The 25,348-nt window shown below is 44.1% G+C and overlaps 2 protein-coding genes across 3 annotated transcripts; one reads left to right on the top strand and one right to left on the bottom strand.

The window, feature by feature from the left end:
* Positions 1–2,352: 2,352 nt before the first annotated feature.
* Positions 2,353–6,217, bottom strand: LOC130525969 (actin, cytoplasmic 3). Its single transcript, XM_057033291.1, has 9 exons — positions 6,058–6,217; positions 5,325–5,449; positions 5,013–5,141; positions 4,661–4,771; positions 4,475–4,559; positions 3,516–3,677; positions 3,252–3,443; positions 2,981–3,162; positions 2,353–2,786 (listed from the first exon to the last, which is right to left on the bottom strand). Exons 2-9 carry the CDS (start codon positions 5,445–5,447, stop codon positions 2,643–2,645), a joined length of 1,128 nt encoding a protein of 375 aa, XP_056889271.1. The 5' UTR covers positions 5,448–5,449; positions 6,058–6,217; the 3' UTR covers positions 2,353–2,642.
* A 7,118-nt stretch (positions 6,218–13,335) lies between these two features.
* Positions 13,336–25,301, top strand: LOC130525964 (protein mono-ADP-ribosyltransferase PARP14-like). 2 transcript variants are annotated; one of them, XM_057033280.1, is made up of 23 exons: positions 13,337–13,611; positions 14,540–14,619; positions 14,939–14,966; positions 15,072–15,116; positions 15,386–15,544; positions 16,074–16,199; positions 16,303–16,416; positions 16,583–18,704; positions 19,377–19,520; positions 19,677–19,752; positions 19,863–20,099; positions 20,173–20,394; positions 20,904–21,006; positions 21,355–21,507; positions 21,602–21,664; positions 21,790–21,975; positions 22,239–22,442; positions 22,508–22,623; positions 22,988–23,223; positions 23,297–23,568; positions 23,691–23,824; positions 24,155–24,329; positions 24,627–25,301. In XM_057033280.1, the coding sequence occupies exons 1-23, from the start codon at positions 13,353–13,355 to the stop codon at positions 24,899–24,901; spliced, it is 5,529 nt and encodes a 1,842-aa protein (XP_056889260.1). In that variant the 5' UTR covers positions 13,337–13,352; the 3' UTR covers positions 24,902–25,301. The 2 variants fall into 2 exon arrangements, with proteins under 2 accessions (XP_056889261.1, XP_056889260.1); XM_057033281.1 differs by lacking the exon at positions 14,540–14,619 and having other exon boundaries at positions 13,336–13,611.
* Positions 25,302–25,348: the final 47 nt, after the last annotated feature.

Consider the following 25,348-nt stretch of genomic DNA (forward strand, 5'->3'; position numbering starts at 1 on the left):
TAATACAATTTCTTGACCAGGGACTTGGTTACAGCCGCCTAACAAGGGCCCCAGTCATGGTGTCTGATAATATTAAGGAATGTGAAACCACAGTGATCAAAATAACACTTGTGAAGAAGACCCAAAACTCCTGTTCTTTTATGAGGCACGGCCTCTCCACCAACTTTGAGAGGGCATTAACCCTTTTCCGGCCTAGAAGGATGGCTGTGGATTTGGAGGTGCTGATCCTGATCGCAGCCGCTTCACATTCAAACATGCAAACCGGTACATGCTGAAGGTCCTGGCTTGATGAAGCCAATAGGACAACATTATCTGCAAAAAGCAGGGATGAAATCCTCCCAAACCAGACTCCATCTGACCGCTGCCTACACCTCAAACTTCTGTCCATAAAATCCATGAACAAAACCAGCGAGGAACCGAACTCCAAACTCCAACATGCACCAGAATGTCTTATTACCAGCAATGCAACTTATTACTGGCAATGTGAACAAAGCTCCTGTTCTGGTAGTACAGAGGCCGAACAGCCCTGAACAGAGGACCACAGACCCCATAGTCATGGAGAACTCCCAACAGTATACCCCGAGGGACACAGTTGAATGCTTTTTCCAGGTCTACAAAGCACATGTTGACTTGTTGGCCAAACTCCCATGAACCATCGAGCACCCTGTAGAGAGTACCAAGCTGGTCCTGTGTTCCACAACTGGGACAAAGACCGCATTCGGTCGGAATCCAGGCTTCAACTATCAGCCTAATCCTCCTCTCCACTTATCCACCTATAGTTTTATTAAGAAGTATCATCCAACTGCCACGTGATGCTGCCGAGGCATCCAAAATAGTCCCACAACATCCAGAGTCTTGAAGTACTCATGGTGGATCTCATCTCAGTCCTGATGCCTTGCCACCAAGAAGCTCATTAACTACCTCTGAAACTTTGGCTTGGGTGATGATGGAATCCACCTAAGAGTCCCCACCCTCTGCTTCCTAAATGGAAGGCATAGCAGTGGGATTGTGGAGATCCTCAAAGTATTCCTTCCACCATCCGTCCGTCAATATTCCCAGTTGATGTCAGAAGCTCCTTACCCGCACTAACTCTTACTAGACTCAAGTTTTTGCTTCCAGGACAGCCCAGACTGCAGCTTGCTTTGCCTGCCAGTACCTATCAACTGTTTGGGGGTTTCCATTGGCCAACATAGAACTCCTTCTTCAACTTAACAACATCCCTTACTTCCGGCGTCTTGGGATTTGTCACCACAACTAGCATCACAGATCTTGCATCCACAGCTCCCACAGCACCTCACTGGAATGAGTACAAGGCAGACCCAGCCATCTTTGGAAGTAGAAACTAATCTTTTTGTCAAGGGTTTTGACTATGGACATCATCAGCATAAGTTGCTAGGAAATACAGACAAAATGCCAAGCTATTATAACTATAGATTGAACCTGTTGGGTTGACCTGACTTGTCTACTGAAGCCAAACAAATTTTGAGCTTCTTTTGTAACAAAAAAATGGAGCTCAGCCAGTGGGGTCTTTATCTCATTAGCTGGTATTTGGGCTTTTTTGAAGTGGCTCTTCAGTACTTTTCAATTGCTGGATCTTGAGTGTCATATGGCAAACTGGCCTGTTTAAGTTCAATGAAGATGTTTCGCCTCTCATCCAAGAGGATTCATCAGTTCTAACTGACTGTTGGCGAGTTCCAGATACTTGTACTCTTCAGCAGCCATTTGGAGCTTCTGTCACCTGGTTGTAGGTTGCTCCACCCCAAATTATGCAGGTCGCTGAAAGTTCCCCTGACACTAGTGGCCTGAGTCCTGGCCTGAGAGTTGGCTTGCGCTTGTGAAGCGGTTGTTTTGTCACCCCAATGTACAGGTCTGGGCATTCCTTGCTGCACTGGACAGCACACACAAATTTGGGTGGACAAACTTCTGCCTCATGGTGTTGGAGGGCTTGAAGTGCACTGGGATGATTTGTTTATCGATAATCCTCCTGAGCTTCTTAAACAGCTCTTCAACATATGGCATGACAGTGTATGCAGTCCAGTCTCACCTGTAGTGAAAATTATCCCCAGGAGGAGAAGAGGCCATTCACACATGGCCACTAACTATCCCCACAATGTCAGGGAAAGTTTCAACGACCCACATAATTTGGGGTGGAGCAACCAACTACCAGGTGACTGAAGCTGGGAAGCTGTCAAACACTTTCTGAAATTCCCTCCCTTGTTCACTGGTCAGCCTAGCTAGTGCACAGTATACCCGGTCAGAACATCATTGCCAATTTTACATTCAATACGTCACTAAAATTAACATGTGATTGACAACATTAAATAGGGAACACAAACATGTCCAGACAAACCGTAAACAAAGATGGGTCTTTTATTAAACACTCCTTGTACACAGAAGAGTGAATTGAATACTGTGTATTTTACCATGTGGAAAGGAGTGGTATTGAATGATTACCATTTAGAAAAAGCAGAATGATGAACATGTAGACAGATGTCAGAATTGCTGAAAATCCAGACAGAGTGATTAAAATGTAAACAATACTGTAGGTCATCATGTATGTGGCACTTTTAGAATTCAGACACTCCCAGTAGAAACCAAAATCAGGAGGATCCATTTCTGCGCTGGAACAGCAGGGAAGCTTTCTAGAAGCATTTGCGGTGCACAATGGAGGGGCCAGACTCATCATATTCCTGCTTGCTGATCCACATCTGCTGGAAGGTGGACAAGGAGGCCAGAATAGAGCCCCCAATCCAGACAGAGTACTTCCTTTCTGGTGGAGCGATGATCTGAAGGTGAGGAGAGGATAATAAGACCACAGCATAAATGTATGGACAACATCCTGGCACAATTGATCTTTAAAATAAAGCCAAAGAAATCTTAATTGAAGGAAAATTTCTTTCAGGCATCTAACTCTGAAATATGGCCAGATGACCAGGTTCTGATGGAGAACATTTTGAACTCGGGTGCATAAAAGCTGTACCTTTATTTTCATGGTGGAAGGGGCCAAGGCAGTGATCTCCTTTTGCATACGGTCAGCGATTCCTGGGTACATGGTGGTGCCACCAGAGAGGACAGTGTTGGCATACAGGTCTTTACGGATGTCAACATCACACTTCATGATGCTGTTGTAGGTAGTCTCATGGATGCCAGAGGATTCCATTCCTGAACAAAGAACAGTTTAACATTTAATTCTGAGAAGGACTAAAAGACAGAAACTACACTAGAAGTTTGGATTTCTCAGTTTTACCCACCAAGGAAAGATGGCTGGAAGAGTGCCTCGGGGCAGCGAAACCTCTCATTCCCAATAGTTATGACCTGTCCATCTGGAAGCTCATAGCTCTTTTCCAAGGAGGAAGAGGAAGATGCTGTTGCCATCTCCTGTTCAAAGTCCAAAGCAACATAGCAGAGCTTCTCCTTGATGTCACGCACAATCTCACGCTCAGCTGGAGGCCAGAATTGAAATTATTAGAGATTGAAATTTACTTTTAGAACCCAGCCAAAGAAAGTAAATGTACCAGTGGTGGTGAAGCTGTAGCCTCTCTCTGTAAGGATCTTCATCAGATAGTCCGTCAGGTCTCTGCCTGCCAGGTCTAGACGGAGGATGGCATGTGGAAGAGCGTATCCCTCATAGATGGGCACAGTATGGGTCACACCATCGCCAGAGTCCATCACAATTCCTGGAAATTAATAAAATTTACCTAACCTGAAAAAAATAGCATCTCAACACATTTTAGTCTATCAAGAATGTCTAAAATAATAGAAAAATGCATTTCTATATGCCATTTAATTTATTGACGTGAGACTTTCTCATCTTTATTGGGAGGTTAGCACGGAACTAAAGACCTTTGTGTTTATAGTTTGTTTTGGACAGTACTAATTTTTGAAAGCATGCACACATGTATCCAGATGTATGGGGCGCTGAATGCAAAAATGTCACAACTCATTCCATCATTCAATATGACAAAGTCTAAAAGTAAAAGATTAAATTTAAATCTAAAAATTAAACTAAACTTTAATATACAAATATGATGAACAAATCTAAATGTATATAAATCTAAATGTTAAAAACTCAAGTTAAAACAAAAACAGCACCATGCCGCCAACACCCGACTGAATCGCTGGACAACATGGCCGCCAGCTCCAGTGCACTGTCTGGTTCTGCACATGGGCAGTAACTCATCACTGTCGCAACTAAAAACATTTGCTTCATGTATCTCAAATTGTTATTAAACACATTCAGTAACAATATATAGCAGGTTGCATATCGGCCTTGCTGTTGAACATTAAGTTTGGATAATTAAATTGTGTACACTGTGCCACTCTGAGTATTTATCAATCGTTTACAAATAACGAGAATATTTGTATGTAACATTTACTTTTAGACTTTGTCAAATTTAGTTGAATTTGAGAAAATTAGTTGTAAGCAACATTTATTTATTTTTTTACACATAGAGGTGCAACTTGGAGTTCCCACCTGTGGTACGACCAGAGGCATACAGTGACAACACAGCCTGGATGGCCACATACATGGCAGGAGTGTTGAAGGTCTCAAACATGATCTGAAAGAGAAAAACATTAGTCACTAGAAAAAAAAAAAAAACTATTGAAGTGGATCTGTAGGAGCCATTTTACAACTGTACAGGGGTGTCAGGGAACACACCTGTGTCATCTTCTCTCTGTTAGCCTTGGGGTTCAAAGGTGCCTCAGTTAGCAGGACTGGATGCTCCTCTGGAGCAACACGGAGCTCGTTATAGAAGGTGTGATGCCAGATCTGTTGAACCAGATCAGCCATCATTAAAGTCTGGTCATTGATCATCATTGATCTTTAAACTATGTAGTTGTGGTACCGTCTTTACACAAGGTCAACCCACCACTTACAGGGGTTACAGAGACTAAACTGAATTTAGTCAATCACAAAGTCAAAAGAACTGACCGTCATGAAGCCAGACCACCACACCACAATTTTAACTCTTAGTTGCAGTTGTCTACCTGAATTTTAAAAAGGTTCTCACCTTCTCCATGTCATCCCAGTTGGTGACAATGCCGTGCTCGATAGGATACTTCAGTGTCAGGATGCCTCTCTTACTCTGAGCTTCATCTCCAACATAGCTGTCCTTCTGTCCCATTCCAACCATCACACCCTGACAGACAAAAACCATTTAGAACTTTACCCAATTTTAAAGAAATTAAATCACCCATTATCCAATTAATCGGTTCAAGTTTTAAACTTCTTTTAAATGACAACGCAGCAATTTTAGCTTTATCAACAACAGTTGAACATGTGATTTGTCAAATCTGAGCATATGAGATGTTGCACTGAGTACCTGGTGTCTGGGGCGACCCACAATTGATGGGAACACAGCTCGAGGAGCATCATCACCTGCAAAACCAGCCTTGCACATGCCAGAGCCGTTGTCAACAACGAGGGAAGCAACTTCATCTTCCATTTCTGAAAGTTTAGTCATCAAGTTTAGGCTTCCAATTATGATTTTGTCTTGTTCATTACATTTTTAAAAAATGAAAACCATTTGGACATAGCCATATGCAACATCAGATTGATGCCACAGCAGCAGAAAACATTATGCAATTTGTAGAAAAAAAATAAAAAGTGAAGAATATCTCAACTGTAACTAGTTCCTGCATATTTTAAATCTAGCAGAAACACCAGTGTCAGCGTACTTCGAGTTGTCAAACCTGTTAAAGGTGTGTTCAAGACCTGGTTGCTTTAAGACATTTCAGAGAACAAAACCTTCCTGTTAGCCAACTTCAGCCCAGCAGATTACACAGTTCCTCTTAAATGTCACAATTTAACAGCCTCTGCCAATTTTATGCAAGATATTAAAGGAGTCATCTTCTATGTCACCATATAGTCAACCTAACAACATGTAAATAAAGACATGACATTTGTATGGATTAAAAAAAACTTTAAAAAAAATGTATGACTGGTGACCTAATGCAACAATTGGTTATTTATTTATCTTATTTGGGATAAATATGAATTATGTAAATCAATGCAAAGATCCTCTGACATGGGCATTGTGCGGTCCTGGTTCTTACCTGTGCAGGTGAGTCTCAGGTGTGTTTGCAGGTAAATTCCAGGTGATGTTACTTAGCAGGTGGAGGCAAAAGCAGCATCGACACTGAAGACACGGCAGATTTATGTGCAGTTGCGGGAATGCTGGAGATGCCCATAAAAGGTAGGGTTCTCTTTGCTGCTGCCCTCATTGGTCCAGGTGGGCAGCGTGCCTCAGGTTCTCCCGGCTCCTGATCTGATTGGCTGCTGAATGTTCCTTTCAGGGGAGAGGCCTAATAGATGGCTGTGACTGGCTTGTCAGACCGGAAGGGTGAGGTTCTTTTTCGTACAAAAACATCCTGTTGGACAACTTTTGACTAAAACTAGAGGGTTTTTTTTCCTTTTAATTGGTGAATCAAAATTTTAGTCATGTCAATATTTGGTATTTTGAATGGGGAAAACTGATCAGGAGTGGCAAATGACTAAATGAATGAATGCTTTCACTGTCATACATCTCAAGCCAAAGGTGAAAGGTGTTGCCTTACCCCTGCATGCATGCTTGTGTCCACATATGTAGAATTGTAAAAGACTTAAACATATGTAGGGAATAAATGCAACTTTTAAGGTGTTTCAGGAACACATAAATTCAGAAATCTACAAATGGATATAAAGTGCATAAGCAGAAATTGCACACAGTTTCGGGTTGTGCTGATGGTAGGGACCAGGAGCAGCTGATGGGAAGGATGGACTCTGCTGCAGCAGTGGGCCATGTCCCTCCCACATATTCAATATTCTTGGGTAAACAGTGATAAAATGATAGATATGTAAAAATAATAAAATTATTTTGAGACTTAAGTTCAAAGAACAGGATTTCTGGCTTCAGGCTTTGATCATCATGTTTGCACTCAGGTGAAATTCACCTTCAGAGCCCACAGACATGATGAAGTACTCAAAGACTTTTCAATTCCGCCAACTATTCAAGTCCAATTCCTGGTTGTGGCTAAATGTGGCTTTTATATATTTTTTTTCCTTTGTATTATCTGATCTTTTTCCATTTATCCTCAATGGTGGGCTGCTACAGCTTCATGTTAGTTTTGTATCGCGGTGCTGCTGTCTATGTGTCCACACCCCGAACTTGCACAGACACGTCTCTTCACCCAACCACCCTGAATTCTTCTTCACTGTACTGACAACCCTGGAAGTCTTTTAAAGTCCTAACTGGTTCGATTTAACATGCTTTTATTTTTTTTTGGATGAGGCAGGCTTTAGTGGCACAGGGTGGTCTGCTGAGGCCCTGCCTCCTGTCCCAAATGTCCTTGTATGGACTTAAGGGCAGCTTAAATTGCTCCATTTGACACACCTGGTCCTGCAGAGGAGCACATATTTACACAAAAATCCTGAAAACCTTGAAAGAATATTATAGATTCTGAATGAAAATGTATTGACAAAATGTTGATGATACTGACGGCTGAGAACCGGTTGAGAAATCTTCTGAAAATCCTTCCGGATCCCAAACCTCATCATAGAAATAGGCCAATGTTAAACATTTGTAAAGCAACTTTTTTAATCTATTCTTTTGCTCAAACTTCAACTCGATAGTGACACTTAAAGAAAAGCTGCTTTGTTTGCTACAGGAAAAAATACATTTGATTTCAAATATGAGGTAGGAGACAAAAGTCCAGAATTTGGTTCTTGTAGACAAATTTTGAAAATAAAGACTAGGATTTGAATGTGATGGTTTGTAGTCAAACTGAAGAATAGTTAACAACTTGCCAACAATGAGACATCCATCTTCAAGAGTTTTGTGATGTTCTAGTATATGATAAAGTGTTTCACACCCACGGGACACTCACAAAGACTAACACTGACACTTGTCCAGTTCAGACTGCTCATCTTAATCTCTTTACATACATGTCACAAGACTAGCAGACTTGTTGTAAATGTTGGTTTGTCAACACAGGAACCCACCCATACGGTCCAGTATGGTTGCCTAAATTGCATTTAACATATTTCCACACATTTAAGACATGGTGAAAAACCAGTTTACATGCTAAGTGGATGGTGGTGCCCAAGAGCAAGAGCACTGGGATTGGTTGATTTTTGCCATGGTGGACAAAAAAGTGTGTAAACCATACTGGTTCCTAAACTGGTTTGGCCCTCCTTGATGCTTCGGTTCAAACAGGTGTTAGTCTTGTGTCCACTTATGATAATGCACTTGAATTCTAATAATACTCAAATTTTGGAATGTTCCTTTACAGGCACAGAATCATCATTCCTTTCTAAAGGAGAATAAAAGAGGATTCTGTTGGGACTTCCTGTTCTGATGGAGGCAGCTTTGGCTTCTGTCCTTATATGGACTCAACTTCAGCTCGAATCATGTGCTTCTGCTTTACACAAGCTGCACCTGAAGAACCACATTTCCTATTTACAGATTCGGATCCAAAAGACTCCAATTCAAGCTGCCATCACTCATTCTTGAAGTTTGATGTGTTCGTTCTTCTTTTCATCTTTATTCTTCATGGTGTACTGTTTCATTTATCCTTGCTGTCTTTGGGCTCTAGAATGCAACAGATTCCTTTTGAGTTTGTTAATGGCAACTTTAGCTCAGCTGAAATGCGGCCTCTATGTAACACAGAACAGGCGGGCTCCTCAATCAGGTCAGAAAAGAAACGTTTTGTACATTTCAGATGAGGCATTTGAGCAGAGAACAATCTGATCCTCCTGCATACCTGGCTGGTTCAGGCCTGTTCGGGGACACTGAGGAGTGTCCTCTGAAATCTTGATATTACACTCATCCATGTACAACCACCAAATAACGTGTGAATGCATAGGAAGGCGCCACCTGCTGGTTCCTGTAAACAATGTAAACATACTGACACTGAACACAGACAAGATCTTCATATCTCAGACAGAGCGAAGGAATCAGACTAGACATTGGTTCAGTTCCATCCTCATGAATGTGGACTGTCACAGCTGCGGGCAACCCCGCCCTAGTCCGAGTTTGCCCCACGCACCTGTGGCGAATCAGCACCGTAAAGAGCCCCCTTTTTAGTTCCCGGAGTTACACTGCCTCCCTGCCAGCTTGTCCTCTGTGATTCTCATGAGTCTCCAGCGTTTTCCTGCCCTCCTGCCCTTGACCCTGCCTGTCCCTGACCCTGCCTGTCCCTGACAATTTGATCCAGCCTGCTCCCCGGTAAATTCTGTCTGCCTTCTGTTCCTGTAAATAAAACTGTGTTCAACCGAACTCTGTTGTCGCTCTTGGGTTATCGTCTGGTCTCTGACAGTGGACACCTCAGCTCATCCTCAACAAAAATGATCCTGAGATACTGAGCCCCTCCAGTTCTACAGAACACAGCAAAGCAGCAGAATCTTAGAGAATATTAATCCTCAACAGAGTATCAGCTGTAAATCAAAATGTAGGTCAAGAGGAGGTTTGAAGAGCTTTAAATGGCAGGATTATTGTCTGCTGTCTGAAACCGTGGGAAGGTGATGGTCACCTTTGAGCAGCCAGAAGGAGACTTGCATCTGGGAGACTACACAACTGAAGAGTCTTCCCACCCAGCAGGCTCTTTACAGCACATAGATCAGTTTCTGTAACTCCACCAGCAAGAAAATGCAGCATTGTTGAGGGTCTCACACATCTGGAATGCTGCTGGTAACAGCCTGCTGGTAACGCCACCTTGTGCACATAAAAACCATTGTTTATCTGCTGTCATCACACTTTCAGATGAGTATCTCCATTTGTAAATCATCTTAGACAGGTGAGACGCTGATGGACAGGTGAGACACCAAAGGAGAGCTGAGATGTTGATGCACAGGACATGAAGAGAGGAAACATGAGGAAACTGAACTAGACTAGACTAGGCTAAACTGGAAGCAAAAGCCTCAGAAAGTGTGTTTTTGATAGTGGGTTGAGTGGCACCATAAGATCCGTGTCCTCTGCTTGATTTTTGATGACGATTCTAAAACATCAAAGGTGACCTGTACACATGTTGGTCCTCCTGAGGGACTCTGGCAGCCATCACTCATTAAACGCTGTGGCCTCTATGAAGAGGTTGGTTTCTGCTGCTCTTGTGGAATTTATGAGTTTCAGACACCACCTGGACTTCATCAACACACCCCAAATGCATGTTGGGACATTTGTCTTCAGCTGGAGGGCAAAAATCTTTAATTATTTCAAACATTCTTTTTTCTGTTGTATTTTTTCCAGCCTTTAGGGATATTAAAAACTGGTCTAAAAATGATTGAACCTGATTAAACTTTGATTTTAAAGATGTTCTGTGACTTTATCAAATGGCTGGCTCTAAGGGTACTCCTGGAGCTTGTTCCTACTGAAGAGAACCCAGCTGGACTCCTGCAGCTTGATCTGACCGACAGTCACACGAGTCATAAGTCATTGACGGTTTAACGACTTTCATGAATAATCAGATGTGATGAAACCTAACTGATCCAAAGACCAACACATGGGCTCCTTGTCACAAACTAGTTTTGAAAAGGTTTCTGTGTTTTAAAGACTTTGCAAAGGCGGAGCTTGTTGTCTTTCTGCAGTTGGCCAGCAGAAGGCGATGTGGAGCTCGCGTATCCGTACAGTCACAAAGGTAAACGTCAGGCATCAGGCAGGCTGTTGACAACCTCGACCTCTGGTGAATGTGCTCATTCTTGCTCTTCAGCACATCCAGATGTTCCTTAATGAGGATGTGGAGGAAAAGAAGGAGCAGCTGGGATTTAAAAACACCCTGTTTATAGGTTCCTGGGTCTCTGTGGGATTTTTACATGTTTATCACATGTGGGTCAGGAGGCCCTGCGTGCCGACACCCGGCGGGACAGGCGTCAACATGTCTGCTGACAACACGGATGCATAAATAGGTGCAGATGCTGCGACGACCCTCAGAGCGTCTGCAGGTGGGGGAGACGGCAACATGGTTCCACGGAGGCTGCTCGCCGTCAGCTGTGAGTACCTATGCTGTAATGAGTCTTTGGGTTGGAGCGGTGTGTGTCGGCTTTGTTCCAAACAAATGTCAGACTTGTGTTTCTGAATATGAACGTTCTTGAAGATTAAAATATCAATGCTGTTTCAGTTCTGGCTGCACTTTGGTGTCTGACCCGACATCACCCTGCTGGTGAGTAAATCTTTTCTGCCTCCGGTTTTTGCTGCTGCATTTTAGTGGTGATGGCCTTGTGGTTGTGTTTTAACAGTGCTTTCCTGTTGAGCGATTTGACTGTGTTCACTAGTTATCCACCTCCGCTCTCTTGTCCTGTATTCTGATCTCATCATCTTCTGCCTGCCACACTGTTGCTGCTGATGTCACAATTAGAGCAATCAGAAAAAGAAGCACTGAAACTAAGCAGAAAGACAGTGAAAGGACGAGTGAAGAAGATGATGATGATTATGATTATGATGATGACAGTGATGAAGATTAACACAGACAACAAGGATGATGTCATGGATGTGATGTCAGTGTTGACACTGTGACGTGTGTGTTTTGACAGAGGCTGAGATCATTTACGCCTGTCACAACGACACCGCTGTGATGTCATGTGGTGAGGAAACATCAGTTGCCATGAAAACAGCACCATTTCCTCTTGAAAATCATCCCATTCTGCTGATTTAGATCATCAATAACACCAACTCTGTTAGATGTTATTAGATTAGAACTAAAAGGTGCTCCTGCCACAAGCCCGAAAGGAGTTTCTTCTTTGTGAGTCCCCTCCTCTCCTCTTTCTCCAGATGTTGGCAGTAAAATAAAGCTGGAACACATCCTGTATAAAGTGGGTGTGGGGACGAGGTGCGGAGAGGGGAAAGCCCACCCCGACGATGGACCTGACACCTTTTGTAACTTCCCCTGGGCTGAGATGGTGGTGGAGGACCTGTAAGAAAACATCTCCTTTTGTTTCATCTTCATCTGTCAGTCTGAAACATCTGGAGGAATCAGAAGCAGGTTTAAATCCCAGAAGTGTCCTAATACTTTTTGTTCCATCTTCAGACAGCGTTTCCTCCTCAGGTGGTCGTGTGTAGCTCCCATGGTCTCCATACAACTTTATTTTTTACATTTAAATTCAATAGATGAGTGAAGAAATTCAGCTCCACAGCTGGCTGTGTCCAGAGGTCTCCAACTGTCACTTCCACATGTTCTCATGGTTCTATCTTCCTCCAGCTGTGCCAACAAGAGGTCCTGCCAGGTTCCTGTCACTGAGTGGGTGTTTGGAGAATATCCATGTAAGGAGGAAACCAGGTACCTGGAGGTGGTCTACACCTGTGCCACATCTCCACCTCCACCCCCTCCTCCTCCAGCACCAATCAAACCTGACTGTATGTCCACGCTTTTCAATACAATAATTCACATTTTTATCAGTAATTGTCAGAACTCACTCACAAAAATGTGATCAGTTTCTGGTTTTGTCATCTTGCGCACACGCGTGCACACGCACGCACGCGCGCGCACACACACACACACACACACACACACACACACACACACACACAGAGCTATAGAGGGCTACAGAACACTCTGAGAGCTGCAGGGATGGAGACCATGACCTTTGTAAAGCTGAGCTGTAGCTTATACAATTCTTTTTACTTCATTAATAAAAACTCTATTTTTTTTTCTTTGCAGGTGAAGAAAAATCTGAGGGTGACTCTTCTTAAACTGCCAGATTTCTTCATAATTTGAGTTTAAAGCATTTTAAAGACAAATACTCATAAATACAATGACTTCATTTGTTTTGATTATCTATGCTTTCCTGGTTTAGGGTTGATGTGTTTAGAAATTAAATAAAAACAATTAAACACGAGTTCAAAATGTTCAGTGGGGACCGACAAGATAAAAATGTTTCTTAAATTGTAAAAATTCAAATAAAATAGAATTAGTCTAACTCTCTGATCAGACTCCCTCTTACTTTTCTCAAGGCTGTTTTTAAGAAAGTAATGTTGTCTTATTGATACAAATATGCTTCTCTAACCAGACTGACCTCAATCCAGCAGGAATGTGTTCAGGTTTTCAGTCTCCTGGTTGCCCACGGTGACCTTGTCCTCCTCCTGACCTAAAGGAGATTCTGGACCTGAAGGAAAGGCCGGATGTACATTTGCTTCAGTGTTTAGTTCATTTGACTGGATCAAGTGGGTTCTGCTGAGTTTACTGACAGTTTCACAAGTAAACGAAACAAGTAAACTGCCATAGTAGTGACACTGGCCTGTAGTGGGCGCTAGGGCGCGACTCCCATTACCATGAAAAAGGAAATAAATAAAGAGAAAATAGAAATAAGTAAAGTAAGTCTACTTTAACCTATATGTTTGGGTTTACTTTAGATGAGCGAGATAAATATTACAAAGTTACTGATTATGCTGACGACACGTGGGCACGAAACGAAAGTGAAAGCGTCGGATTGGCTTCGTCATTTTGTCGGGGAGCAGCAGGAGAACATGTCCTTGATTTTACCTGTGATCGTGGAGGGAGACTGGGCTTCGACCGAAACCAGTCGGGTCAAGCTCAAACTGGAGCTTTACTTCGGGAGTTCGAAGAAGTCGAGCGGGGGAGAGTGTCTGGTGCAGCTGAAGGACGGAGAGACGAAGGCCGCTGTGTACTTCGCTGATAATGCGGGTAAGTGTGGGTGAGACTTGGATCAACCAGTCAGCACAACCTACTTTAAAACAGCAGAAACTAGCACTTTGAATCGCTCCACAGACGAAATGTTTGGTGAAATGTGTGTCCATAAGTCTGCTGCGCAATGACTTTATAGAACTAGAAACCGAAAGCAATTTAGCTGTTCCTCAGCTATTCCACAGTTTCAGTCAGCTACTGGATAGAAGTAAAGCCAAGATTTTTTTATATTAAGTTACTATGTGTTTAAAAGAGCTGAGGTTTGGTCTCTGGTGACTTGTGAGGTGACCAGAGACGAGCAAATGAGCCATAAATCCCCCCCCCCAAAAGTAAGCAAAACAGCTGACATCAACAGTGGAGTTGATGTCTTTTCGAGAAGATCACACTGCTCAGCCATCATCATGGCCACAGTTAACAGGATGTTCTGCAGTAGGAGTAAAGGTCTCCTAGAGGTGGTACCTCAGGGGGACCTGGAACAGGAGCACATCTTCTCAGTGCTGCTCCTACCTATCTGCTTGTGACTCCCACATGGAGGGCAGTCAAGGAATCTGACCTAAAATTAACATTTACAGGTAAGCGGTATCAGTGGCCCATAATCCTGCCTCAGGTCCCTGAACTTTCTGTCACCTAAACCATAGCTCAACCTTCATCTCTCCTCATCAACAAATGTTTGGGGTTGAATATCCAGTGTAGCAGAATTTTCTGTGAAACCTGTAAACTACAGTGATATTAAACAAAATATATTAAAACATTTAAAGCCTGTAAATCAGAGTTTTATTTGAAGCATATGTGAACACATCAGATCAGATTATCACAATAATCTGAGTATTATTATCAGTGACCAGCATGTGTAAATGTACACTTTAAAACTGTGATCCTAGCAATACATTTTTAAAGAGTTTGCTCACTTGTGTGATTTTTTTTTCAGTGCGAGCACAAGTCCTGAAGAAACAGGACCATGTGATCACCTTGAACAATCAGAACATTAAGCTGTGTCTTTCTGAGCCGGTAAGTCTACATTTAAATTGAGACTAGCAAGGATGAAGTGTCCAGTCTGGTCATGTTTCCCACAACAGTGTCCTCTACTGTTCCTGTCATCTGAGATAAAGATTTTGATTCAGTGAGGCAGAAGTAATGCCTTTATGTTAGCTGTACAGGACATGCTGTCATCAGGACTCCCTGTGTGAATTTAAAGCTGTACATTTGTATACGAGCTCAGATGAACCTGGACATTGCTGGTGGTTGTGACATGTCCATGTGTTTAGAATAAAGCCGTCGGCTTTGGTGACTCTGGATTTGTACTAAAGTATTTGTGTTCTTTTGTCAGAGTTCATTGAGCAGCACTGACGTCAAAGGTAAAATAGTTCCCCCTCTTTGCCCCAATAAATACAGAAAAGGAGGAAGGAGGATGGAGGCGCCTCTTCTATTGCAACTGTAACAACTGAATGTTTTTATATCAGCCTCAGATCAACCTGTCAGGGGAGCCACTGGAGACAACCAAGATGGTAAAGGCTGCATGAATTAAACACAGTTTTCACATTCATAAAATTCTTTCTGGGAATGAATGTAAAATAATGATCAGATAAAAGTGAAAATCTGTTATTAATTGTCATTTGTGTGTAATTTGTGACCTAAAATACGATTTCTGGCCCTTTTCCTTTTTCATTAGCTAAACTTTTATAAAAAGAATTTTAAATTCACAAAAAAATTATAAATTCCTCAGGAAGAATAACATGACTGAGAAGGTAGAAAAGGTTTTTCTGTCTGCGTGTAGAGTCTGTTCAGAGCACTGCGGTGGTGTTAAGCCCGGTCACAGACAAACGTGTCGGAGAACTTCTGGTGGATAATATCATGGGTTCAAGCTTCAGTGCCTACACCATGGAATTGATCTTTGAGCTCGACTCTACTGTGGTCACTTTCAGCAATTCTGAAGGTAGGACAAGACACACACCTACAGGAGATACTCAGATCCCCAAACCCACAGGAGATACACAGATCCACAAACCTACAGGAGATACTCAGATCACCAAACCTACAGGAGATACTCAGATCACCAAACCTACAGGAGATACACAGATCCCCAAATCCACAGGAGATACACATATCCCCAAACCCACAGGAGATACACAGATCCCCAAACCCACAGGAGATACTCAGATCCCCAAACCTACAGGAGATACTCAGATCAACAGACCTACATCAGATACACAGATCCCCAAATCCACAGGAGATACACATATCCCCAAACCCACAGGAGATACTCAGATCCCCAAACCTACAGGAGATACTCAGATCAACAAACCTACATCAGATACACAGATCCCCAAATCTACAGGAGATACACAGATCCACAAACCTACAGGAGATAGTCAGCTAGGAACTTATAAAATGTGAAAATGTGTTTTAAATGTACATTTTGAGGGTTTGTGAGAATCTTGAGCAGAGCTGTGGATGTTTTACAGACCAGATCAAGTTCTTGACAAAAATTAAGTCCAGTCAAGCCTTGGAGAAATGCCAAGTGACAATTCGGCCACTAGAGGCAGCAGTGAGCATCTGGGTGGAGAACCTTCCTCTGAATGTGGATGAAGGTATTACAGCTGTGAAACAGCTGTTTGTATATTTGATTTTGGTTCTGTTGTTTTGCTCAGAACACAAATTCTGTGTTTTTGTTCCTGTGTTTAAATAATATAGAAATATTGCAGCTGTATTTCCAGAGGTGGACTGAACTGAATAAGAAGTGGATGCCAAAGGAGATCATCATCATGCCTTATCAAGTTGCCATCATCACCGTCGGTGACCCCAAAGGTTGTTGCTGCCATTGTTCTGTTTCTGTGACAACCTCCACTCTTCACTTCAGCCATAATTTAGACATAAAGCAGTTTGATATTGTTTAGAGGGTTCAAAACAAGTCAGCATTGTTTGAATTTGTGTCTCACCAGAGCTTCTTTTTTGGTTTCTTGTCTTACTTCAGTTGTGAAAAGAATCTGCCTCCATAAAGAGCACACAATCCGGTCTGCTTCTGTCAGGGTGTATCCATACTACGAGTCCCTGCGCACCCCCTTGTATGGAAAAGATCGACCTGTGTGGAAGATGCCTGAGCCCTTCATAGAGGCGGTTGAGCCTCTACTCTGGACATTTCTTGAATCCAGGAAACTTTGGGAAGTCATCAATGACCAGATGAATCAGCACTTCTGCAGCGTGAACTCAGAGAAGCCTGTAGTGAAGCTCAGTCCACTGCCCAGCTTTTTGAAGCAGGCTGGTTTGACTGCAGATCGAGTGGAGAAGTGGAAGAGCACCACTCAAAGGACCTTCCATCAACTCATTTCTCAGTACACAGCCTTTAAATGCTCAATGAATGGACCAGCCTGGAAAGAGGCGGAGAAAGAGATCCGTTTAGTTGTAAGAGAAGATGCCAACTTGCAGCTGGATGCTTCCAGCGAGACTTTGACTGTGGTCGGCCAAGTCGAAGATATAAATAAAATTGAAGCTCATGTGAAAGACATCGCAGCCAGAGCCATGAGGCAGATTCAGCAAAAAAGGGAGGAAATTACTGAAAGTATGGAAGTGGCACCCACATTATTCTACATCCTGGAGCAGGAGGGGCTGCAGAAAGTTGCACAAGACAAATGGTCTGATATGAAGCTGTCTTACAATAAGAGTAGCAAAAAGTTAACATTTAGGGGAAGCACCTCAAATGTTTACCCTGCCCAGATGTGGGTCTTGGAGAAGAAGCACCAACTAATTCAAAAGCAGATCGATGTCTCTGCTGCGGTTTTTAACTTTCTCAAGATGGTGGATTCAGAGAAAATGTCTGAAGAACTATTCACATCCAAAGGAATCTGTGCCACCTACAGCATCAACAACAACGGGATCTTGCTGTTGGGATGTTCTGACAATGTGCTGGCTGGTGCAGAACAGAAGATTAGGACAGTATTCAACCATCAGACTCTTGATGTTGAAGATACAGAAGTTCTTCTCCTTCCTGAGTGGATGAGCCTGAAGCAGAGACTCTTGGGGCTCAAAAACTCATCAAAGACAACAGTGGCCATTCTGGACCAGGGAAGAGACCAAGTCACAGTGGTTGGTTTCCTCGATCCAGTGAAAGAAGTTAGCCGTGAAGTGAAGGAGTTTATAGTTGATAATGCCAGACTTGAGGAAACCCTCCCTGTCCAGTCCTGCGCTCTTCAGTTCATTGTCAAGAAAAAAAAACAAGATTACATTGGAATAGCAGATGCTTGTGGTATTCAAATCCAAATTGAAGAAGAGAGGCCAAGCATTTCCATTGCTGGTGCTCGTTACCGTGTCCTGAAAGCCCGATCCCTCATCCAGGAAATGATTGGTGCTCTCAGCACAGACAAGCTGATTGTTGACAAGCCCGGAGCCAAGAAATACTTCCAGTTCCAAGGAAGCTTGTTTCTGTCTTCCATCATGAATGACTTGAACTGTGTAGTGCTGCTCAGTTCAGGAAGGGGAAAGAACGGTCTTTGTTTATACAAAGTTACTGCGCTTTCCGGTGTTCAAGTGTACGTCAGTGAGGCAAATATTTGTCTTCTTGATGTTGATGCAGTGGTCAATGCAGCCAACGAGGAATTGCAACACATTGGTGGTCTGGCTTTGGCGTTGCTGAACGCTGCTGGACCTGAGCTACAGAAGATCTCCAACAATTACATTGCCAGAAATGGAGCTCTCTGCACAGGTGACACCGTCGTCACAGATGCATGTAATCTCCCGTGCAAGCACGTCATCCACGCAGTTGGTCCACGTTTCTCTGAGCACAGTCCAGAGGATTCAGTGTCGCTCCTTAAGCTGGTTGTAACTCGGAGTCTGAAAGAAGCAGAAAAGCTCAATTGCTCCACCATTGCAATGCCAGCAATCAGCTCTGGCATGTTTGGGTTCCCCATCGACCTTTGTGCTGACACCATCGCACAGGCCGTGTGGGAGCACTGCAGTGCTCCAGGAGGCCAGGGGTCACTGAGGGAGATCCAGCTGGTAACAAATAATGACCAAACAGCAGGAGCCCTAGCTGCAGCAGTCAAGAAGGTGTTTGACAACCCGCAAGGTGCTGTGAGGAGACCAGGCCCAGCAGCTTCAAGGTAAATGCAACCATCATGTTCAATTTCACATGACCAGACAGCAGTCAGGGGACTTTCTGATTCTGCGTAGCCTCGCGGCACTGTGAACATGTCTCCTACTCAGATGATGTCGGTCGTTGGTGCTTCGGCAGACCATCGGCTGCTTCTCCGTGCAACTTCAAAAATTTAGATCAAATCGAGCAGCAATAATAATTAGTGCTACATTTACAGAGTTTGTTAGCGAACAATACACAACAACACACCGCTCATACAAATAACACTAAGAGTGAACAATAAAAGAAAAAACAGATATCCCATTTGTGGTGCAGCTCAAATTGTCTAGAGGCAACTTTGTTTACTTTAAACTGATTGGGAACAAGTTTATTTTATCCCAGCCAAAACGATACATGTTACAACATCAAGTGAAGTCAGAGTAGCAACAACTGAGTATGATGTAGGTCGGTGAACCACGGGTGCCCTGGTTTGTAGAGGGTCTACGGTCCGCAGTACCAACACAACCCCACCCCCCACCCCCGGAGCATAAACTTAAGACAGAGACAAAACAGATGGATTACTGCATTTGTTATCAGCTCAGTATTTGCTCAGGTTGAGGTCTGAAGCACCTGATAGCATCACAGGCTCAGGAAACATGACTTGGAGTGTATGAGAACTGTGTCGCTGACTCTCCCACAGAGTTCAGGGTGGCCGAGGTCAGAGCCACTCGCCTACGTCTGCTCAGAGAGGAAGGCTGAAGTCGACAGACAGGAACCCCGAGGGAGCTGGTATCCATGGCAACAGTGGAGGGCAGAGCTCCAGTGACCAGGCTGGACCTGAAGGGTAAACTAGGGCCTATATATTTGAGGTGGTGCACTGTGGTTAATGGATGAGCGCTCCCGACTCAGTGGCCCTGGCAGAAGAGGAGGCACATAAAGGAACAAAACAGTTAATTTTTGTTCTTCATTACACTGAGTAGTGACATCAGTCCTATTGTAGGTGCAGGTTGATGGAGGGAACCACAGCTGAGGGGTTGAGGGTCATCCTCTGGAAGGGGAACATCGAGGCCCAGACGGTAAGTTCTGGTCCAGTCACCTGCAAGTCATATAGACGTGCTCACCTTCACATCTGCCTCAACAACATACAGCACTCATTGGGCTCCATGGCATCTGTTTTGTTCCACAGAGCTGCGTCATTGTCAACACCATCTCTGAGAGCATGAACCTGATGCAGGGAGCCATTTCCAAAGCAATCCTGCAGGCAGCGGGGCAGAGCCTGCAGACGGCCATCCAGAAGGCTGCAGGGGTGTCCTCGCTGCTCCCTGGCAGCGTCGTCATCACTGATGGTTTCAACCTCAAGTGTCAGAAGGTGTTCCACACTGTCTGTCCAATGTGGACCAGTGCATCCGATCAGGCGGAGAAAGTGAGCTTTTGTTGCTTCAGTCTTTGCATGTTCTGGTTCTCTGCTCCTCTCACGTGTGATCGTTCTCTCCCAGACTTTAACGTCTATCATCACCCAATGTCTGAAGGAGGCAGAGAGACTGAAGATGAAGTCACTGTCCTTCCCCGCCATCGGGACGGGTGTCCTGCAGTTCCCCAAAGAGGTGGTTTCCAGAGTCCTGCTGAGGGAAGTCCACAACCACAGCCGCACGAAAACACCTCTCCACCTAGTGGAGGTGTTTATTGTGGTTCATCCCAGTGACAGCAAGACAGAGAACGTGAGTCCACGAAGAAGCATCCAGAAAGTCCTCATACTGGGACAGAGAGGCTAGATGGACTGTTGTACTGGGGCAGAGAGGCTAGATGGACTGTTGTACTGGGGCAGAGAGGCTAGATGGACTGTTGTACTGGGGCAAAGAGGCTACATGGATTGTTATACTGGCGCTGGGACAACGAGGCTAGATCGACTATTATACTGGGACAGGGAGGCTAGATGGACTGTTATACTAAGATAGAGAGGGTAAATGAGTGGTTATACTGGGACAGAGATGGTAAATAATTGGTTATACTGTGACAGAGAGGCTAGATGGATTGTTATACTGGGACAGGGAGGGTAAATGAGTGGTTATACTGGGATATATAGGCTAGATGGACTGGTTATACTGGGACAGAGGGTATAACTAGACTGGTTATAGTGGGATTTGTTCTTGTTGCTGATGGTTTAAATCAAACTACATTGAGAAGGGCAGAAATCTACCAGCCTCATCCAGACAAGTATTTCTTTCAGAGTCTGAGAACAGAGTTCAGGAGCCAGTTCAATCAGGGACAAGGATCCCAGTCTTCCCAGTCTGCCACTGTGCCAAATTCCAGCCAATCACAGAAGCCTTCAGGTAAAAAGATTACAGCTTTTGTTTGAACCTCCAAGATAAGAAGGAGAAAAATTAATGATAGAAGAGGTTTGGTCTCTTTTTCTTAAGATCTTAGGTTGTTTTTCCCTCCACCAATGAGGTCACATGACATTTGCTTGTTTGCAAAAGTACTCAAAAATGTATGAACAGATTTTAAAGAAGGTTTAATCAATTGATCAGCATAAGGGAAACATTACCATTAGAATTAGCTCATTCAGAACATGGATTGATTCTGATTATATCTGGTTGTTTTAGTATTAGTATTTGATTTGATTTACGAGTGTGGGTGGATGTGCCGTGTGTGCGTGTGTGTGTGTGTGTGTGTGTTAGCCTCTAACTTCAGCCAGGTGGTCTCCACATCTCTTGGTGCGTACCAAATGCAGATGGGTCAGCTGGCCTTCGAGGTGGTGTCTGGGGACATCACCAAGGAGACCTGTGACGTCATCATCAACTCCTCCAATCAAAACTTCACCCTGAAATCAGGTTATCATTCCAGCTGCAGTCACATCAGTCTGGTATTTCTTCGTGTCAGAAGCCTCGCCCACAACCTTCACTGAAAACCGTTGTGCTGTTTCAGGTGTTTCCAAGGCGATAATGAATGGTGCTGGACACAGCGTTTGGAAGGAGTGTTTAGTGAAAGGTACGTACCCTCAGCAGGTGCCACTCAGACCTGGTTACTACCAGCGTCTCCTTGCAGTGCACCCACGTCCATCTACACAAACACACGTGCATTACCTTCCTAATGTCTGACATTCTTCTCTGCAGTCAAGGCTGCGGGTTCCCAACCTGGCCCCATGATCCTGACGTCCGCCGGGCAGCTGCCCTGCAGAGCCATCATCCACGTCGTCGGCCGGAACAATCCTGCCGACGTTAAAAACACTGTTTATTCTGTGCTGAAGCTTTGTGAGGAGCAAAAGTTCCAGTCTGCTGCTTTCCCAGCATTGGGAACAGGTGTGAGGACACAAACAACACGTCCCACGTTTCACATTGTCAACGTTTTGTCCTATAGCTACAATTGTTTATTCAAACAAGAATAAGAAATAGGACTTCAGGACTTTTGTCTGTTCGGTCTGATCATTATCACAATTCTGAGGTTAAAGAGAGAAATCCTGAGTGTATCGAGTCAATTCGTCTGCGGCTCAAGCTGTAATGAGCACTGCAGCCAGCAGGGGACAATACAACCCCACTCACCTTTTGCCATTTCCTTCCATCAGGGCAGGGGGGAGCCAGCCCCTCCACTGTGGCGGATGCCATGGTGGGCGCCATCACAGACTTTGTGAAGAAGAAGCAGCCCAAATACGTCTCCTCTGTGAAAATCGTGATCTTCCAGCAGGAAATGTTAAGTGACTTTCACAACAGCATGATGAAGGTGCAGGGAGAGGCAGTGAAGAGCAAAGGCATCATTGGCACCATTAAAGGTATTAAACTCTACCACACTCACTTCATCACACCAGACCTCACTTTTCTCTCCTGCTCTGGCCAGATGCAGTCACTTCAATTTTTGGAATTGGCGAGGACAAACCTTCCACGGAGACCTTGGTTCTTCAGAAGGAGGAGTTTGAGCCTGCAGTGTTTGAGCTGTGCAGTGAAAACAAGAAGGTGAACACACAACTGAATTCTTCTATGTCACATTTTGATTATGAAGAATTTAACACACACAACCACAAGCTTCCTTGGACCTTGGTAGGATTACTTCCTGTCAGGCAGGAAGTGTGGGACAGCTGTGACTCTGCTGCTACCTGAGAGTGAAGGAATAAATCCATTAATAGAACTTATTGTACCAGTCTTCAGATGACTGGACTGCTGAGAACACACCAGAGAATGTAAAGGTTCTAACATACATCACTAGTGGATGAAATATTACCATTTGGAATCAGCATGATTTGACTTTGGTCCTTCTCTTTGTTACCCTCTGACAGGAACCACACAAATCTACTGACACTTGTTTTCTCCATCATGTCAGGATGTGGATCAGGCCAAAAAAAGGATTCTAGAGTTGATCCACATGGAACACACGACCTGGACCATCAAAGATGAGTACATCAATCAGTTTACGCAGAGAGACATAGCGGAGCTCGAGGGCCTGCAGAAGCAGCTGAGCATCAAAATCCATTTGAAGAGGGGCCTTGATGACCAGGAGCCCAGCATCATCCTGGAAGGGCTAACCAGAGATGTCTTCAACGCGAACGCTGTGATCAGGTCTGTCTGCTGCGCCATGGCAGGATGGAGAGAAAGCTCGGAACGTGATCGTCTTCCATTTGTTTTATTTCAGGACCCTCATCCAGAAAACGCAGTGTATGGAGAACCAGAAGCAAAAGACTGCACAGATGAGTGAGCGTGTGGAGTGGCAGTTCCAGGACCAATTTGGGCAGAAGGTACCTTTCAACTCTTTGGATAACCTAATCCTAGAGGAGGCCTTCCAGAAAAAAGAAATTGTGACTCTCAAGATCAACGGTGAGCTGTATCAGGCTAACACGGTGCAGAGAAGAGCTTGTTCAGCCAGGAGCCATAAAGAGATCGAGCTGTTCCGAGTGGACAAGAAAGGTGAGAGAGGGTGTAGAAGGCCAAGGTTTGACCAGAAGAACGGAAAACATAACCCCATTAAACTGTTACATCCTGGACAGCTGATCCAGGTCACACAGAAGCTTCTTTTTGTTCCCTCACAGGTGTCCTGCCACCACACTGGGAAGACATGGGAGATGAATTCCTCAAAGTGGTAAATCTGGACCCAGGCTCGGAAGAGTACCTTAATGTAAAGCAGAAGGCCACAAGCAGCGGTAGAAGTCTGAATATCTTAAAGGTTTGTGGTTCTGCTTTCACATTTAAGGTCGTTCATCCTGGATAGTTGTCTAAACTGAATTGTAACAGAAGCTGCTCAGATGAAGCTCACTCAGCAGGGCAGTGGTTTCAGAACCAAGAGCTCCATCCTAGAGTTTAGCAGTACAGAATACAAAAATAAATCTGACAGACATAAGACTTTGAGCTGCATCAGTGGAATTATTAAAAGGAGAGATGGTTTCCTGTTAGATAATCAATTCTAAAAGTCCCTGGAAGATCAAGCTGCTGCTGGAGTAGGAGCCTCTAGGGGTTCTGAGTGGAGGGGACTAACCTTCCGTGTTGGGTTTCGCAGATTGAACGGATCCAAAATGCGGTTCTATGGCAGGGCTACCAGGCGCTGAAGAAGAGCCTGGAGCAGAAGAATGGGCACTCCAACAACGAAAGACTGCTCTTCCACGGAACTAAAGCGCAGTCCGTCAAGTTTATCAACAAATCCGGCTTCAACCGAAGTTACGCTGGAATGCACGGTAACGAAACTCTCGACCTGTAACCACGGTAACCAGTTCAAGATGGAAACACATTTTTCATTAGGGTTAGGGACATTGTTCACCCAACACATATATCAGAGCATTCAGACAGACCATAATACAACACAGCTAGTTCCTGGAGCATCTGGGCCCCAAAGGAAACTGTTACACAAACACCGAAAATGGCTGACAGGTTTGACATTAGCGATTGAGCCTCACCTCCAGAATCTGGATTGATAGCTCAGCGATGACATCATCAGCTGAGTGGCCATCTCTTCTCTCTCTCTCGCTCTGCAGGAGCGATGTACGGCAACGGGTCCTACTTTGCCGTGGATCCCAACTACTCTGCTCAAGGCTACGCCATGCCAGACTCCCTGGGCCACAAGCGGATGTACCTGGCCAAGGTGCTGGTGGGGGACTTCACCAAGGGACAGGCAGGCCTTCCTGCTCCTCCTGAAAAGAACCAGTCTGATCTGTATGACAGTGTGACTGATAACCCTGCTAAACCCTCCATGTTTGTCATCTTCAATGACGTGCAGGCATATCCAGAGCACCTCATCACTTTTACATGAAGCACTTGGTGGATGCAGCAGCGCTCAAGCGCACTTAGACACCCACAAAGGTCGCACCAAAGTATGACCTGAAGCACCTATGCAATCACATAAGTATTAGTAGTGGACACATCTGGTCATGTGGTGAATCCCATTGACATTTAGTTTGATTGAGAAAATCAACCTGCTTTGCTTTGAATGAATGTAGCAGCAAGATGTCATATGGTGCAACATTAAAACCTTAATTTCACCTTAATTGTCTGACTTAAAGGGATAAATGAGCAGATTTGATGGAAGGAAGCTATCATTTAGTGGTTGATAACATTTTAAACATTTGGACTTGTTTTCTCCTGCCAGCTAAATTGAACCAAATGAGTCTGATTGAAATCAACAGAAATAAAAATAATTCTGATACAGAAAATAGCATCAAGGCATTTTATAGAAGCTGGAAAACAAAAACAGGAACCC

This window comes from Takifugu flavidus, chromosome 5 (genome assembly GCF_003711565.1).
Source record: "Takifugu flavidus isolate HTHZ2018 chromosome 5, ASM371156v2, whole genome shotgun sequence".
Lineage (NCBI taxonomy): Eukaryota > Metazoa > Chordata > Actinopteri > Tetraodontiformes > Tetraodontidae > Takifugu > Takifugu flavidus.